The sequence below is a fragment of the Agelaius phoeniceus genome, chromosome 1, assembly GCF_051311805.1.
Source record: "Agelaius phoeniceus isolate bAgePho1 chromosome 1, bAgePho1.hap1, whole genome shotgun sequence".
NCBI lineage: Eukaryota > Metazoa > Chordata > Aves > Passeriformes > Icteridae > Agelaius > Agelaius phoeniceus.
Window position 1 is genome coordinate 117,140,599 of NC_135265.1, and position 18,505 is coordinate 117,159,103.

The window sequence follows — 18,505 nt, forward strand, 5'->3', positions numbered from 1 at the left end:
CTGAGTTTGACAGGTCAGTATTAGTAAGCCACCTAGAAAAAGATGGCTTTAGCCTGTGATATGTACCCTCCATATTTGTTAACTTCTTCCATCAGATAACCTTTGTGTAACTTGAATCAGTGGGAATTTGTTGGTGGGTCACACATACACGATCACTGTTTCCATTTCAAAGGGTGGAACCATGCAGATAGTAACACGCCTGGGGTTATGGAGGTGACCACAAACCTCCTCTGTCTTCCACCCCCACCATCCTGGGTGAGATCCTCCACGTCTGCCTGGAGCTCTGCTCTGAAGGGTGCCTGCCTCAGAAGCCCTACTTTGAGTTAGCACTGCTTGTTTGTGCTCCTGCACACTTTCTTGAATGTCAGCTTGACTTCTCCTGTGGATTTACAAGTTCTCAAAAAAGCCTTTGGGTGTCTTCTGTGTTACTTTGTCTTCTAATAGATCCAGAATATAACCTCTGCAGCTTCAGTATGTGACTTCCTGCATTTAAAGGGTTTTTACTGACTACATCTAATTGGATAATTTTTGATTGTCCAAGTTTCATGCAGAAACTGTGGCGACTGGTACATAAAAAGCATACTAGCAGTGCATGTGAGAATGCCTACCTTGCTTCAATGCTAGAAAACCACCAGTTTATTTCTTGCAAGTTAAAAACACAGAATTACTTGAATCTTGATCAGCATCTTTTCCTTTTAACTCAGAAATATGGCCTGTGAGTTGTAGCTGCTGAAGAGGTAGATGCTTGTATTCATAAGTGAAGCAAAAAAAAAAATTGTGGGGTAGAAAAGAAATATCTAAGAAAACTTGGGTTGTAAGTAGTTGAAGTGTCATCTGCAGGTTGTCTTGCTTTTTCAGTGATCAACTGTGTAAGACTAGTAGTGTAACAGAAGTTTTTGCTCCTTTCTGTCTCTTCTAAGCGTCTCTACATCAGTTTGTATCAAGCTTAACCTGAAACAAAGCAGTTCTATAAGCCACTCAATTCCCCAATGGGTGGGGATAGAAGAAGGGTTTTTAGATTATTGATTAACTAGTCTGGAGAGTTCTCAAAGCAAGGCCATGGACTTCTGGACTGGGAACTATGGGGTAATTTCTATGGAAGAAGTTCCTCTTTTTCTGAGGGAAGAATATGTTTACCTTCATTTATCCTCATTGATTCTGATCTCTTGTATTAGGGATGTGTGTAGGAAGCTCTTGAGGAAGAACAAGTTTTCCAACACAGTATTAGAAAGAGGTGAAATTCTCTCAGGAGTCTTTTTAGTTGCAAAATTCTGGTTGGCAGGTTAAGACACAGGCCCAGCAACTGGATACTGGCTCCCTCCTGCACTAACCCTTACAAGTATATCCCTAATACTGAAATGATGTAACTGTGTCAATGAACAAATGATGGATGATCAGTAATTTAATAAATTGCAAACTTCTGTTTTTCTCAAGTCTCTGTTGTCTGGAATACTTGAAAATAAAAATGACTTCTGCAATCTTTGGGGAAAATTGTTATTGCAAATAATAGAAAAGTTATTGCATAAGAACACTGATAACTGTGACATCTTTATTTAATAAGCAACCCTTTCTATTTTAAACAGCATTGTTGCATATGGTAGTCATGATACAAAGACAATTACTTGCCAAAGAAAAAATTTTATAAAAACAGACATTTGAAATTGCGGAGATTTTCTTTGGGGTATCTGAGCAGTCACATTCATAGCTGTGATGACTTAAGGATGTGTGTGATGTAAGGCTTGTAAACCAGGTAATACTACAGAGTTTTTTCTGACTACTTTGGCCAGTGTAGTTATAAAAGCTTTTTGGGTAGCCAGCCCCTTTTCTCAGGTTTGAGGATAAAATTCCTGTGAGCAGGAGCTTGTTTTACCAGCCCTATTAGTCTGCTTAATAGAGGCTTTCTTCCCCAAGAAAATTAAACATAAATGTTTTTTCTAAGCATATTTAACTCTTTTCTAGTTAAATATTCTAGTTTACTAGCATGTTTGATGTTTGTCATATTCCAAATTGGATTTGTTAAAATCCATTTATTTTTAAATGTTGATTTTTATTGTTCCCAGTCATTAGAAGCAAAGTACTTGTAAAGGTTGTCTGGGCCATTGAGTTGAGCTTCTAGCTGTCACATCTGCCATCTTATGAACTGCTTTTCTAAATCTCATCAAGGTCAAAGAGCACTTGGCTTTTGCTTCCAGTATTCCTGTTTTTTGAAATTCTTACCTAGATCAGTTTGAATGTTGGAACATCTGACTGTCCTAAATTTATTAGATGCCGGTTTCATACTGAATTTGCTCTGGTGTCACTTTTACCCATCTTAATTATTTTCATTTACTGTATTAGGATCTGTCAGTGTTTTGATAAATAGCAATCTATCTAAAGTAAGTTAAATTTCCTTTGGACTTCTTCAGGATAATCTGTCATTGTACCTGAGGTGTGATTGTTGTTGATGTGGATGATCAGAATTTTGTGCAATGTTGTATTCTGGCACAAATACTTCTCTAGATTTACTGGAAGCAATCTTGAGAGGCAGTTGAATGTTTTAATTTTCTTTTCTTCATTTTACATCCCACCAGTTGTTTACAGACAATCCTATGGTTTAAGTACAAACTGTTTTGGTCTTTAGCTACACAGTCTTACATTGTTTTATGTAAGTATATATGAATTTTTTAAAATCGGGGTAATAGAATAGCACAAAAATTACAAGTACTGAAATATTTCAAGTTTGGAATTGCATATGAAAAACTGATTAAATTTGAGAGGGCTCTACACTGATTCTGTGTTAGTGTTTTCTCAGAAGTGAGTTCTGAGGCTTTCACTTCAAGCTAGGATGGTGAGTAAGCACAAGCTGCTCTGCTGCTATGAGAGACATTCAGCTGTGTTATGCTTAAAGGACACCTTCCTTGGCAATAACATTTAAAAATACTAATTCTCTTGCTCATCTGTAATCCTCTTCCCACAGCTTGAGCTCAGGACTATAATGGAACCTATTATGGGGAAAAGGTCTATGACTCAGCCATTGAGCCATGCAAACTCTTGGCTTCTTTAATTGGCACCATTAAATCTTTAGTAGTTTTTCTCTTGTAATATATAGGTGTCATTGGTATAAAATGCATCACTGCTGAAGAGATATTGTACCTTTTGCTCTTTGATTTCTGTGACTTGATCAACCATAGGTGTTCAAAGGCTGGTTAATCAGACTTTTTTATAATTACTGCTTAACTATTTGGGAGTGTATTGAAAACAAAATATAAGAGGGCCATTGCTCAAATCATTACTTTCTAGGTTATTTTCCTTTTCTATATAGATGCAGGAGAAGAAAAATGAAAAAGCTATATTTGCATTTTGTTTTATCTTTATAGAAGTTATTTAACTTGAAGACTGGGTATCTTCTACATGACAGGATGGGAGAAGTTAATTCTTGAGCATATAACCAGGGGAGAACTGGCTTGATGTAGTTGACTTTTTTTTTCCCCTTTTGCAGGCTGGTTTTGGGGTTGGTTTGGCAGGTTTTTGATTGTGTTGATTTTTTTGTACTATATTGGGAAGTGAACGTGGGAACAGCTGTAGTTTGGGAAGGGAGTCAGACATCATGAGAAACAATTTAAACACTGAAAGTTAAATGTTTGAATACATATGTATATTTTAATAAATGCATGTATATGAGGAACAATAGCAGCTTTTAACTCTTCTTTTGTTATTTTCCCAAATACTAAATATGGGACCCTTAAAATGTTTCAGTATTTATGTTGGTGTAAGCATTAGTGGCTCTGAAAGAGGCGTGTGATGAGGGCGTTGGAAAACTGTAATTGTTTCTTACATCTGAGGAGTCTGCCTTGTTGTATCTTCAGTTGGCAAGAAGGCTTGGTTGTAACATTTATATATACTTTTTGAAAGTAAGTATCAAAGAAAGAATCAAGTAAGTGACAGAAAACGTTAAACTATGTTACTTAACACAAAATTTTATTGTGATTGTGTTTACGGAATGATGGCAAGCTGCGCAGCTGCAGTTGAAGATCTGAAGTAGGACTGACACTACATGTTCCTCATGCCTATAAAACAGGATGTAATCTGTCTATGTAACCTTCTGTGATAGAAGTAGCTTTTTAATGACTTTGGTTTTATTGTTTGAGGTATGGCCTGATAATTTGTTGACTGTATATTATCCAGTAAACCCGATAATGAATATCACTGAATCCCTTGAACCAGACGGACTCTTCCTACAAACAGTGCCTCTCTTCATATCTTTGTAAAAATAGCTAAACTGATGCCTCAGGTTTTAGCTTTTTATTTTTCACATTCTGTACTGCTTTAGTGTGTAGTTCTGAGCTTCATGTCAGGGGATAGTAGGCTCTCTTCACAGAGTAGGTAGACAAAACAATTCCTTCTCTAGCTTGGGACCAAGAACAAATGATCCAAATTTCAGGCCCAAGAGCATAAACAACGGTGGACTGAAGAGAGAAAAACAAGAAGGATGGGACTTCATAATCTAAAGCTATAATTGGGCAATTAGCTTCAATATGCAAATGAGCTGGAACTTATAAAAGTGTGAAACTCTGTGACTGGTTATCCATTTTGTGACCATTTTGGGTTCATCTTGGGTGTAGCCCTGGCTGGGCTCTTGTACTGCCCAGGGTGTATCCATTAAAGCCTTCTAATAAATACCTACTTTATTCTTTAACTCTGTCCAGCCTCTGTTCTAGGTCAGCCTTCACAAGGCATCAAAACTTCACTAGCCACTAACTCATTCATCAAATAAAGTCTCCTATAGAGTGTATTCTCCATTTTACATATGAGTAAACCAGTACAGAGGGATAGGGAATTGCCTGAGGCAGGAGTGATAGTAATGGGATTTGGGGCTTCTTTGTGTGTGTTATGCTGGGCTGTATTGCCCTGAAGTTGAAGCCAGTAGTTATCCAAGTAGGTGCTTTCTGGCAGTCATCCTTGAGCAGTTTTCAAGAAGGTCCATGGCAAGTTCTTTGCTGGGAAACCCTCTTAGTAAGAAATGAGTATCTAATTTAAAAGAAAAGGAAAAAAGAAAACCCAACAAAACAAAAGCCCATCTAGGGGAAAAAAAAAAGTATTGCAATGAGTTGAGGCTGATAGGAAAAAGTAACTTATCTTTCCTGACGTTCACTGCTTTCATCACTCCTTGTAGTTTTTCCTAAGGTAACATGAGCCTTGTCTTCAGGTTAATGTCATTGTCATTTAGATCTGATTTAATCTAGAAGTCTCATCCATCCTGGGAACTCCACAAGGCAGCAGTTGTAGAGTAACTAGAGAAGAGATGCTGTAGGTTAGAGATGTTCTTGTGGAAAGTTAAGCAATACGGCATAAAATCCATTTAGTAACAGCAATTATTCTTTGTTTTCTAGTATCGGAAATATTTAAATAATTTAGACTAATTTAAAAAAATCAAAAATGTTTATAATTTACAGTGTGTTTTCTTAGGGATACAATGAACTTCAATCTTTTAAGATAGCATTGCATGTTTGCTGTTTCATTTGCAGGTTGATTCATTCTTCAGTGCCTGAAAAAAAGGTTTTGAATTTTTGCTGGACAAGAACAGTTTAATATTGGATAAAAATGGGTTAGCAAAGTAATTCCGAATTATTTGACATCTAATAGAAGTCAAAGTGATGGTGGCAGTGGGATTTTGGAGTTTCTTTTTCTCTCATGATGTGGTATTTCTTTGTGATTAAGGAAATGGCATTTAGAATGTCAAAATGTAAAGTTATAGTTTTAAATTATGAATCTCCTAGTACTAAATGTGCTCACCTTTACTATGAGATTGAAACAGCAGCAATTAAACACTTTGAGATTTGGAGTAGACATAAGCGGTAGAGACAGCTTGATTGAAATACTTTGGATGTAATTTTATGGTATCAGAAAACATTTATCAAATATGGTCTTTTGGGAGAAAATTCTGAGATGAGGCTCTTAATCAGAGCAAGTTAGCAAATGCAAAGATTAGAATCATTAAATAATAATAATAATAATTGGTTTAGAGTGGTTTAACTTTCTTTCTTTGGTGGTACCTTTAGTATTTTACAGTATTAGAAGTCCATGTGATCAGAGAATTCTGTGTGCTTTTTAAAATATGTAGCAGAAAAGTCTTGAGTACAAGTTGTAGTTAGAAAAAAAAAAAGGACACCAGCACAAGTAATGAATGAAAATTATTTAATCTTTTGCTTGTGGATAGTGTATAACTTCACCTTGCAGAGAGGGAAGATGGCAAGGGAAGAAAAAGAGTATTGCATTATTTGCCTAGTGGGTCTCTTCCAGTCATCCAGATAAAATATTGTTGAAGTGAACGTTTGTCAGCTCCAAACTGAAACCAAAGTGTGGACCCTCAAAACCTCCAACCAAACCAAACCATCTGTGCTGGTAGTGTTTCTTCTAATGCTTTCACCTATTTTTTCTTGATCTGGTACACTCTTAACTGCAAGATATCTTGGTGAAATTATAAAAATACCGTATTGCAAACCACAGAACATTCAGAGTACTCTGTGATTTAATAAAAATACTTAGGGGTGGTATTGTGGAAGTATCTTGGGACTTCAGTGGACTACTCCTTTCTATGGACAGGAGTAAAAACTCAGGAGTTCTAGTCCTTTTCACATCTGTTGAAATCTTTAACATTTAAGGCCATTGGCCTTTCCTTGAACATGATATACATATTTATACCTTTGGGGAAAACTTGTTATTTCTTGGGGTGTGCAGATAGGGGAAGTGATAAAGTTCTTAGTAAAGACTCTCTATGAATTGCATCCTCTTTTCACCAGCCTTGTCATCTGATGCATGTTTGTCATTAAATTGTGACTGGTTTATTTTTTTATATGCAGTTTTCTTAAACATGGATGTTTAACAAGAAGCTGGTGGTAGGGAACTCTAAAAAGAAAAATGCTGGGCTTTTGTTTTCCTAGGTATATAAGGAAGGGGATAGGAAAGTGATGGAGAAGTTATATCTATTCCTACTATATTGGAACAAACATCATATGATAATAAATGTAATGGATTAAAAATGCATTTGAAAGCATTTTACTGGTGGTTGCTGTATCTCACTGTTTATGAATGTTTGGTGTTGTGCTCTTCACTTGCTGAAGGGCAGTTCAGTCACGTCTGTGAGTGAGGACTTATTGGGCAGCTATGATCCCTAGGCTGTCTCTGGGATGGCTTTCTCAGAGGTGGGCTAGTCCTGTTGAAGACCCTTGCATTAGCGTGCCATCAGAAGAGGGGTGAGAGGTTGCCCTGGGGCAGGTAAGAATGGCAAAACAGAGTGTGAATTGCATCAGGAAGGATGAAAGGACTGTCTGTGACTGATGTCTTTCTGAAGCTTCCCAAGACTGGAAGACCAGCCCAGAAGAAAGGCCACTCAGGTGTGCATACACAAACAGGGTGCAAGCAGGACACCCTGAAGGCTGAATTTGAGGACTTCCTGGTGCAGGCATGTTGTAATAAAATAAAGAGGCATGTAGTGGTGCCAAGTAATCAGATTGGGGCAGCATGCAGTTGTAGCCACATGGTGCCCATCTGCTCCTAGTGGATTTCCTTACAGTCTATTGCAGTTTGGTCCTTATGCAGTCTATAACTTGCTCATGAAGGCAAGTGTAGGGAGGAGCACTCACTAATCCTCTTCTCCCTGGTGGCCAGTAGGGAACAGTATGAAGTTGTGTCAGGGGAGGTTTGGTTTGGATATTAGGAAAAAGGTTTCTCCCCAGAGGTGGTTGGGCACTGGAACAGGCTCCCTGGAGAAGTGGTCGCAGCCACAAGCCTGACAGAGAAGCATTTGGATGTTTTCAGGGACATGATGGGGTGTCCTGTGCAGGGTCAGGAGTTGGACTTTGGTGATCCTTGTGGATCTCTTCCAAGCCAGGATATGCCATGATTCAGTGATTCATTGTTAAAAAACATTAGTATTGTCCTTACAAGTAATGAACTGGAGCTCACAGGATGTTCATCAGACAGGTGGACATTTCTCTCATTTGTATTTACTTATCCTTAAGTGCTGCAGAACAGGCAGGAGAAAAATGTTTCCTGGCCTGCAAGTCTTCAGCTTAATCTAATGAAAAGACCCACCCCAAATATACTGCCCTTCTCTCTATAGTTGTTCTCCTTTCCTTAGACTAAAGTAAACTTTTTTATTATAAATTACAAGAAGACGAAGTGTACTTATTCTGAATTCAGATAAAGAATACTTTATTAGATCTTTGGCAAATCAAAAAAGAAGTATTGCTTCTGACTTAACACATACACCTTGTATTGTAAGTTTTTTAATAGTATGTATTTATCAAGTGAACATACAGTATAGTATCTTATTACCCACCACCTTTATATTTTTTACATTTATAGCCTGTTAAGTAAGTTTTCCTGTAACTCTTGGATGTTAGAAGGGGTGGGGGAAAAAAGTACCAGAATAGAAATGCTCTTGCTGTTGTGGTGTGTAATGCTATTACTGCTACTATTACTTGCAGCAGTGAAAGCACAGATGGAACTTTTTCAGTTGTCTGTGGTCACAAGAACCAGCACTTGTGCCACGTATGCTTGTCTTTGATTTTCTCCTAAACCTGGTGGCGTGTGCTGCATGTCACTGTGATTTAAATTTGATAACAGGAAGATCATTGATATCAGTAGATATGATCTATTTAAGGTCCTTCTGAAAATGGTTCTCTGAGCAACTTTAGTCTTCTGTAGAAAAAGGAAAGTTTTAGAGGGCATTTATTGCTTTTATTACTGTGGGCAGGCCCTAAGTGCTTAGTGTATCAAGTCAGCCAGGACTGTCCTGTTGCATTTTCTTTTTCTGGGTAGGAAATGGGATATTTAGTGGAAATCATCGTTGGTACCAGAGCATCATGAACTATGATGATAGCAATACAATGTAATGTAGGGAGGAACAGGTTGCCCTTCAGAGAGGATGGATCTTCATGCATTTGACATTCGGTAGCTGAATGGAGAGAATTCTGCTGGGGGAGGAAGGAGGCTGCATGTACAGGGCAGTACAGTTTTGTCTCTCCCCTCAGGACCTTGAATTCCAAAGCATGGCTGTGCCCAAGAGAAGAAGGGTGTTTGCATTTGACTGTTTTGGAAGAACTGCTTTGCCTCTACAGTGAAGCAAAGGGGCTGTGAGGAACATGGATGCAAGCCCAAGGGCAGCAATTCAGTCTGTATATAGGCTAAAATGTTTGGGTAGTCTTTTGTAATGCTAATTTATTTAATCATAGCAGTTTCATTTTTACTGTTTTGGTTGAGTATGTGCAGATGTTTCTTCCCCTATATTGCCCCTTTACTGGAGAAGTTGAAGTATTGTGCTATATTCTCTGGAGACTCTTTCATCCTGACACATTCTTACTTTACTCTGTGACTTCCCTATCTTGCCTGGTGATGAGCAGCCTTGTCTTAGAGGGGTTGGAAAAGACTGATGGTAAATCTCCTGGATATTCTCTAATCCAAGGAATTCTCTAGTAAGCACTAGGTATCTTGATAGCTGTGCCTGGGAATAACTTCACAGACATAACTTCACAAAGAGAATACACACATTTTGAAATACAAATGTTACATGGCAGAATCAAAGAACCATTAAGGTTGGAAAAGACCTTTAAGATCCTCAAGTCTGACAGTCAGCAACTTCTGTGGTAAAACATGTTGGCATGTCCTGGCATGTCTTCTGCTTGATAATGGAGCACCTGCAAAGTGAAGTTTCCTTTTACTGTGGCCATGTGCAGAGGGCAGGCTTGAGGTGGACAGGCTGTCAACATGAGCAATAAGCTTTCACCAGTAGAATTCAGTACCTAATTGTTCCACCCTTTCTATGTGTCTCTGCAGCTAGAGCTAGTAAAAACTTGCCAAAATCATGAGTCCTCAGCCAGTTTACAAAGTGATGATGGAGAGTAGAGAGTCAGGCTGCTGTTGTGTAATACTCAGGACCTGCCCTGCTTGCATTAGTGGTAACCTTATACTGCTAAGTCAGTCTATATTGCAAAGTAATCTCTGGCAAAAAAAGTATTAATAAAACATTTGTCTTGTTGACCATCATATCACCAGTTGCATACAATCCTAGTGGTAGGTGTTGCAATGTCTTACATGTAAAGACAATTTGGAGCATGCATGCTTCATTACTATAGGGGTGGCAGTTGTCTGAGATTGCCTGGTCAACACTGATTCTGATCAATTCTGATCAATGGACAGCAACTTAGGACATCTCTTATGGGACAAGTTAGTTGTTTCTTGAGCTGTGAACAAACTGTCAGCACTCATTGCTCTGGCTGATATTCCATAGCTTAGTAATAGGTCTCACTTTTTCTGTGAGCACAAAGCACTGCATATAATTGCTGTAGAATTATAATGGGATGTTTGCTTTTTGAATGGCCACATTAGTATCATTCATCTTTTTTAATCTGTGTTTCTTCACAGAGTACATGACCAGTAAATAAATAATTCTATTACTGTAGCAGTGCTGAGACTTGATTAAGAAACTCTGTATTTTGCATAGCATGTTTTTATTCCTCCAAATAGTGTAATTGGGTGATATTTTCAGCTCCACCAAATCAGAAATTATGGCAGTTTTACAATGGTAGTAGAGGGCACTAACACTGGTTTTAATCACTTCCACTCAACTGTTAGGATGCTGTTGGCATCAGATTTATATTTTTTTTGATCCAGAGTTTTAAAAAAAATTCCATATCAGCAAGTTATAACTTGTTTGTAGTTGTAATGTTTTTAACAGGTTCCCAGGAGCAGTAACAGAGTGGGATGACTTAGAATAGTCTTAGATTATTCTGTTTTCTCCTAAGACTTGATTAAGAAATGGTATTGCAGCAGCACTTTGCTAAAACAATAACTTTTTTTATGCACAGTAGTTTTGTGTTTCTAGAAAGGTATTACTAGAACTTCTGTTTTCTGTACACTTTCATCTGTGTTCTGAAGAGGTATGTCAAGAAATTTAGATTCCTTTCAAGTGTATTTGCAAAATAGACTTTCACTCTCCTGTGGTGTGATGTCTTTCCCTTTATTGCAGAGATCACTGAAAGCGCTTGTTGGTTTATAAATCCCAGTTGTCACTTTGGAACTACAATTTTCTTAGGGTTTCTGAATTACTGAGATACCAGTTGTTTCTAAGCAGAATCATTTTCCCCAAAACATTTTCATATTAAGTATTTTCATATAGTACAGTAAAAGAAACTTACACATCTTCAAGGTAGTAGTTTCACAGAAAAGGGAAGGGATCATCATTCACAATAAAGGAGAAGAAGCTAATCAGTAAAACATTTTCAAAACAAGGTGTGAATGTGGTCTTGAGGATGTTGCAGAACTTCACCTAGTATAGAAAAAATACTGTACAGCTTTTGCTGAATGTAGGTACTAGCATTTGGCCGGAGTGTTGGTGGTGGTGTTGATTCCTGTTTACTCTAAGGTTTTTACTGATATGTGAGCTCTGCATATGGACAATGTCAGGAAAGTATTTATGAAGGTCTAGAAAGGGTGACACATGTTTCACACTGAGGTGGCACTAAGAGAGGCCTAATTCTGAAAGTATTCATGAGACAAGTTGAGAATTGCAGGGACAAAGCAATGTATAGAGACATGACTCAGAAACTTTCCAAATTAGTCAAGATGAGCAGTTCCTTCTAAATAATCCAGAGGGAGGATGAATCCTGTCATTAACCTTTGAAAGGAAGAATCCCGGAGCAATTTGGTTATGTGATGGCTTTTAACACCGTTTGGGCTGTCCCATCAGGAAGGAAATAAATTCAAAATGAATGATCTTTGTGGCTCTAGGTAGAGCTGCTGCTGGAAGCATGCTGTAGTGTGTGTTCTGCTTTCAAAGAATTTGCACAGGTTGTTATTTTAATTTCTCCAAAGTGAAGGTGGTAATTGAACAGGCTTGCAGTTGAGAATATTCTGCAATGATTTACCTAAAGTGAAATTATCCCTCGTATGGAGATCATACCACAGCAGTTCGTATTATGAAGTCAGTGGGGACTGACTGAGCACTTGCTTTACTGTTAGACAACTTAGTAAACCAACGTTCAAGAAAATTTAAATTAAGTGTTGTTATTGTAGATCTTTATTTAAATATGGAAAAGACCATGGAATCTGGAAATAACACCTACAAGGGAAATTAGAGTGTAGTCCCAGTAAAAAGTTGGGGTTTTTAAAAATTGTTTCTCGTTTGGCGCTCATGTTTCAATTTCACGAAGTTAGCTGAGTCACATCACATACTTTGCTGCTCTTGCTTCATACTTTGTAAAGCTCAGTGTTGGCTCAAGTTGCTGCTCTGTTAGGGAAGTGACACTCAGCTGCTTTCAGTACAGTTGATTGTGGTTCAGTCCTTGTTCAAGCAACAGAAAGGCTCTCGTCCTTAACCTTCCTCCCTGCCACTCGCCCTCATTGGATTAATCCTACATCTTGTCCATCTTGCTACTTCATGTAACTCACCTGGTTTGAAACAGCTCTCAGTGCTTTGGGCTGGGGAAAATGAGCTTACACTCTAGAAATGTAAGCAGCTGTGAAACACAGGCATACTGGTTTTAATTTTTCAGGTCTTGGTGATACCTGTTTGGAAGCTTAAAAATAGATTTGAATTCCAGAAATTTTGCAGTCTAGAATCAGACAATTCTATTTCTCTAATAGTGTTTTCATTTTTAATTTCCTTGGGTGTTGTTGGCTCTTACTGACAATGCTGTATAGCCTGTTGTTTTAACACTTTGGAGTTCTTGAAGAATCTCTGTTTTTCTCTAATAAGCTGCAATCTTTAGGAGTGTCCTGCATTGTGATATCGCATGTTAATAGCATTGATTAACTGTCAAGCAGTGGGAACTGATGAGAAAATGTCCATTATAAAATTAAATGGAATTACTGAAGACTGTGCCATGCTGCTGGTTAGGGAGGTGACTAGCCCCAGTAGTCGCTGGTAGGAGTATTAATGTGAGCTCCAGGTTTTTTCACATGATTAAAACAGGCCATCTGTTCTTTGTTAAATGTTTACAAAAACAGCTTTTCTCTAAAAGATTTAAAGAGATGTGGGTCTAGTAAACACACCAATATTTTTGAGCACCTTTTTCACCTTATTTCAAATAATACCAAAAATAATTCTGCTGCAATATCAAATAGGATGAATAGCTATTTCTGTTTAATCTCCACTGGTTTCTTTCCCATGGAAGATTACATTCTGTGCTAACACTAAATTATGGCTTTGTTAGTACTAAAAGCAGCAGGAGAAGCAATTTCTGTGAAGTATGCAGATAATTTTTTTCAATCTTTTGATAAAAAATTTGTAATATACATATTTTTTTAAATTCTATAAATGGAAAACAGGGTTCTTTCATTAGAAATTGTGACCCTGTAACTAGAGCTAATCCTTTCTAGATTTAAAGAAGTAGAACTATTTGAAATAATTCCCTGTGGTAGGCTTAATCTAATATTTATAGTGAAAGCCTGTTGTTCGTCCTTTTCTCCCTTCTTAAGAAAGAGCAGACAACTGGTTTGGGGTAAGAAAATGCATCTTTCAAGCTGCTTCCAGACTCTTCTCAGTAGATTTGTGCTGCTTCTACACAGCTTCACACTAGGGAGCAATGTGGGGTTGTCAGTTAGGGATAAACGGTTTTAGCATATTGCAGACGTACAGCCACAGACTTCCTAGAAAAATAAAAGTATTCACAGCTCTTTCTTTGAAAGAGTGCTATAATTTAGAAAATCATGTGTAAGTGGATTACAAAATGTGCCAAACTGCAAGGGGAGTGGCATGTGGTAAAAGTAATATATTTTCAAGTAATAGCACATACAGCCTACAAAGCCTAATTAGGGCAGAATTGTCTTTTTGTAGCTGCAATCCCAGCAATGTAGCTATAGTTCCAGAGATTCTGAATTATATGAACCAAAACCATAGTATTATTATGCTTGGTAATGCATATAACTTGATCCTTTAAATAAAAGGCAGTAAGTTTGGGGTTCTTTTAGTATTTGTTTCAGGCATAATGTTTTAGTCTAATGTATAGTTGTTCTAGAGCCCGAGAATGACTCACGTGGATAAGGTTTCTGAAAAGTAAGAATCTGGAATTTCACAGGGTACTACAGTGTGGCAGCAATTGCTGCCATTCTCAGGGCCTTGCATTCTGGCCAGACCTTTCATTAAAACTGGAAATGTCAAGTCATGAAGAGCTGACATTGCTGTTGTGAAGATTGGAAAGATTTGCTTGTGACTCTGCTGAAAGTTGTTGTTCAGACTTAAACAAACAAAAACAACCCACAAGTCTTACAAAGGCAGCAAGGATTTTTTTTTTTTTGAATATCAAAGCATTTATAAAATATAATATTTATTCAGTGATGGTCATACCACTAATAAAGTTGCAATGTTGAAAATTTTGTAAAATTAAATGTACATGGCATTACTGGATTTCTTGTGGTTTTTAATATTTGTTGGCTTGGCTGTTTTGTATGCATAAGAGGAAGAAAAATAAAACTACTGATTCTGACATGTTCTAGAAAGTTGTGCCTTCAAGGTAATTGTAAAAGTCTCTCTTAATATTGCAAACTAATAAAGTAGTACCAAATTCAAGGTACTTGCTCAATACAAAATCTGTAAATAATGTAAAGAAAACCCTGGAGTTCTTGTATGTTATGTATAGCAGGTGAGCAGTATTATAGAACAGAATTGAGTATGGTGGGGGACAGCTCGGTGAAAAAAATTGATGGAACTTGCACTTGGAATTTCTGCAAAATGTAGGATGCATGAGATACAAAATAGCAGGTAATGCAGAAATATATTGACTATCTTTCAAAAATACAGGGTAAAAGTACTGCTCTGAAAACTCAGAGATAAGAAGTATTATTCCTGTAATATTAGTAATATTCCTGTATTTTCCTACCTAAAACTTTTGGTTATTGCAAGCACATAACAATCCAAGGTACAGAGAAGACAGTTTTATTCAGTGTCATATAACAAATCTGAGACACTTAATTCAGTCAACCAAATTCACAACCAATCAGAACATTTTAAAAGACCTCCATTTTATGTAATGCATAATTGGACTGCAGAACTCATTGTTACCACTGACTTTGTGGGGTAGTGTTTTCTATACAGATACCCAGTTTTTGTGAACTTTCCAGCACAGAGCTGTACGTGCCAGTGGTGACTACAGATTTCTAGAACAGATATTGGTTGATTCTTCACGATGCCTATAGCATGAGGTGTCTTGAAGTGGGGCTGATGGATGCAGTGTTAATGCAATGAGTGCATGGGGCTTTCATTACAGCTGGATTTCCATTGCAACTTAGGCCCTTTTGCTCTAAAAAGGATCTTAATAAACATATGGAGGACAGAAACATGCAGAAGTCACCCTTGGAAGTCCTTGGTTAAGCCAAGAGATGCAGACCATCAGTCTTGTCACTCAGGCCTTCCCTCTTGTTCTGTCTCTTCCATGAAGAACTGTGGTGTGTAGCATGTACCATTCAGACCTCTCAGACACAGAAAAAATTCCTATCTTACCTTCCTGACAACCTTGCTCCTTTTGCTTCTGAGTATTTGAGTGTGCTCAGTGCACAGTGGGTTTATGTTACTGTGAAGAAATGGCAGAAGTAGTTGGGACTGCACTGGTTCAGTTTGTTTACATTCAGAAAATTGTATTAATGTATTTGGAAATATACACATGCATTCACTTTTTCACGTAATATTGTCAGAAATTTTGTTTCCTAAATCTTAAGTGCATTTTTACTTAGATCTAGATGACTGAAGTTGATTATCAGTATATGTCCATCAGTTCTCCTCATGCTTAGGGATTGGTTTTGTAGTCATTCATTTGCATGCTTGCCACTTCTCAGTAAGTGCCATTGGAAAAAAAGTGAAGAAAAGGAAGTGCAAAGAACATTGCAGTTACACTGGCATGGCTTTTCATAGAAGTAAAATTCTTATTTGTTATTAACTTTTCTTCTCCACAGTTCAGCAGATCAAATATTTCAAATGGCTGTCCTTTTATACCATGATTAATTCACCTAGCATCATCCTGACTTAATTTTTAGGGAAAAGGAGGAGAAACAGAGAGAGAAAGAGGGGTGGTAAAATGATCTGACCATATATGTAGGTGCGAGAAAGGCATCAGTACAGTGTCATGCTATTACTTTTCTTCTAGAAAAGCACTGTCGTCCTGCATTTATAACCATGGGCAGGCAGGGAGAAGGAGGTCAGAGCTTTGATAGGCTGCAAAGTCATGGTGGAGCTTAGATATATTTTGACTGCAGACTCATGGATTTTTGTGTAGAACAGAACCATTGAAGTGAAAATAGTTGTCAATATATCCAAAATATTTTAGTTTAGGTATTTAACATTTGTGTAATTATACATAGGTTTTCCTGTAGTTTGTAAGTTTGGTGTAAACCTGATATGCTATAGAGACTTTGAAATAGGATGTTTATGCAGGCTTATAAGCACTTACTGTAGTTCTCTGTCCAGTCTGGAGCAGGAACAAATCTGTTTTGAGTATAAGCTGGAAGCAGTGGATCTTTGATATAAAACGTAACCTTGTATTACATTTTCAAGTGGCTTAATCCTTCACTTGCTGATCAAAATAGCTCCTGTCACAGATGAACCAATGTAAATTGCCTTAATTAATTTTTTGTCAATATAGCCTGTGAATAAATACACTTTTATTCTCCTTCAAATGTCTAAAAGCAAAATATAACAGTTTTCTCCCCAAAGGACAGAATTCCAGTGCAGCTTAATAATTTTTAATAAGTTAATCATTTTACTAACAACTATTTTGAAATGTCTGAAACAACAATTGCTTTTATTTTGTATTGATGTGTTGTAGATTAAATATTTCTATATTTCCACTTTATACAAGCTTTAGAATAATTTTACCCTTGATATATCAAGAATCTCTGGTCATTTTGCTGCTGTTCTGACTGCAAAAAGCATTGTTCTTTACTGTATTACTGCACAGTGTTTCAGATATGCTGACTCTTGTTAACAGGTTAATCTTGTGCTTAATATTTTCTCCTTCTGTTACCTCATGCTCCAAAAGAGCAAAGTTTGAGAAATCAAAGTTGCAGATCTCCAATTTTTATTTCTCTTTCTCTCTCTCAGCATTCTCCGTCGGAACCCTTTTTAGAGAAACCAGTGCCGGATATGACTCAGGTTAGTGGACCGAATACCCAGCTAGTGAAAAGCGATGATTATCTGCCGTCAATTGAGCCGCAGCCACAGCAAAAGAAAAAGAAAAAGAAAAACAATCACATTGCTGCAGAAGGTCCCAGTAAAGGTTTTGGTAAGGAAGACTTTCCTGGGGGGCTTGACAGCCAGAATCTAAGCAGAAACTCAGTGGATTGCTCCCAAGAAGACAAGAAGAAAAAGAAAAAGCCCAAGGCAAAAAAAGAACCGAAGGATCCTAAAGAACCCAAGGAAAAGAAGGAACCCAAGACCCCCAAAGTCCCTAAGACCCCTAAAGAGCCAAAGGAAAAGAAAGCAAAAAATACCACGCCAAAACCCAAGACCAGCAAAAAGGCTAGGTAAGTCAGGAAACTTGTATATGCAATAAGAGATAAACAGTGTGTTTGTGGGATTTCTAGAGCATCTGTGCTAAATGGCGTGGGCGGAGAGGAAATCTTGTTTTGTCGTTTGCCTTATACCATCTACAACATCATGTTTTTGAGAAGCTTGGGCACATTTCTCTTGTTTGACTTTCCTGTTTATGGCTTCACAGTTATTTTAAGCAAGCTGGAAAGGCAGAAGGTTAGTTTTTCCTTTCAAGGCAGAAAAGTTTCTGGATGTGTTAGATTTCAAAAGTAACTCTTTCTCCTCTAATGCTTATCTGTCTTTGTGTGTGGTTTATGTGTTGAGAAATTAAACAGCTTCAATATTAATGTAGGGTTTCAGAGATGAAGGCTGAGAGTCTAATGGTTTGATGATGTTTTTCCCTACATAAGAGAAATTAGGTACTTCACATTGTTGTATGCTGTACAACCCTTACAGACGCTGTTTTATACTAACACAACTCATGGGCTCTTAATCTCTGCTATTAAAAGGCATTTTTTATATGGATATTGATGTGTCCTCACCTTAGGGATGATATTAATTTTCCTGTTTCACATAAAAACAATTTTCCTAGCAGAAAATCTTTGTGGTTAGACCAGATGGTTCAACCATGTTTCTTAACTGGGTTTTTTAAGTTGCCATTCAGAATCGTGTACCTTTATCAGGATAGGCTTAAAACGTTCCAGAGTAGTACAAGAAAGCATAAACTGTCATTACACATGAGTAAATATGTCATAGGTAATAACACAGATTCTTTCCTTGTCCCTCAAGTCCCTAAACACTGTGGTTATAAATGCCTACTTGGAAGAAAACGGAGACCACAAAGACATTAAAGCTCAATATTTTTTTTCATTTGTACCTAGAATTTCTTACAACTGTTCTGAATTTGTTCCAAACATCTGAATCTGTTTTTCAAGATGTGGCTAGAGTTATAAAATATAAATTCCAGATGGAAGCACAGCCAGACTTGGTTAATCCAAATCAGTT

At 37.4% G+C, this 18,505-nt stretch overlaps 1 protein-coding gene across 9 annotated transcripts in view; it reads left to right on the forward strand.

Annotated features, from left to right (window-relative positions):
* CHD7 (chromodomain helicase DNA binding protein 7) overlaps positions 1 to 18,505 on the forward strand; it is a 131,496-nt gene that overhangs the window by 56,573 nt on the left and 56,418 nt on the right. For all 9 annotated transcript variants that reach the window (XM_077185916.1, XM_077185905.1, XM_077185932.1 and 6 more), the window contains one exon: positions 17,072 to 17,493. In XM_077185916.1, the coding sequence (XP_077042031.1) occupies positions 17,072 to 17,493 (422 nt within the window). The remainder of the gene's footprint in view (positions 1 to 17,071; positions 17,494 to 18,505) is intronic.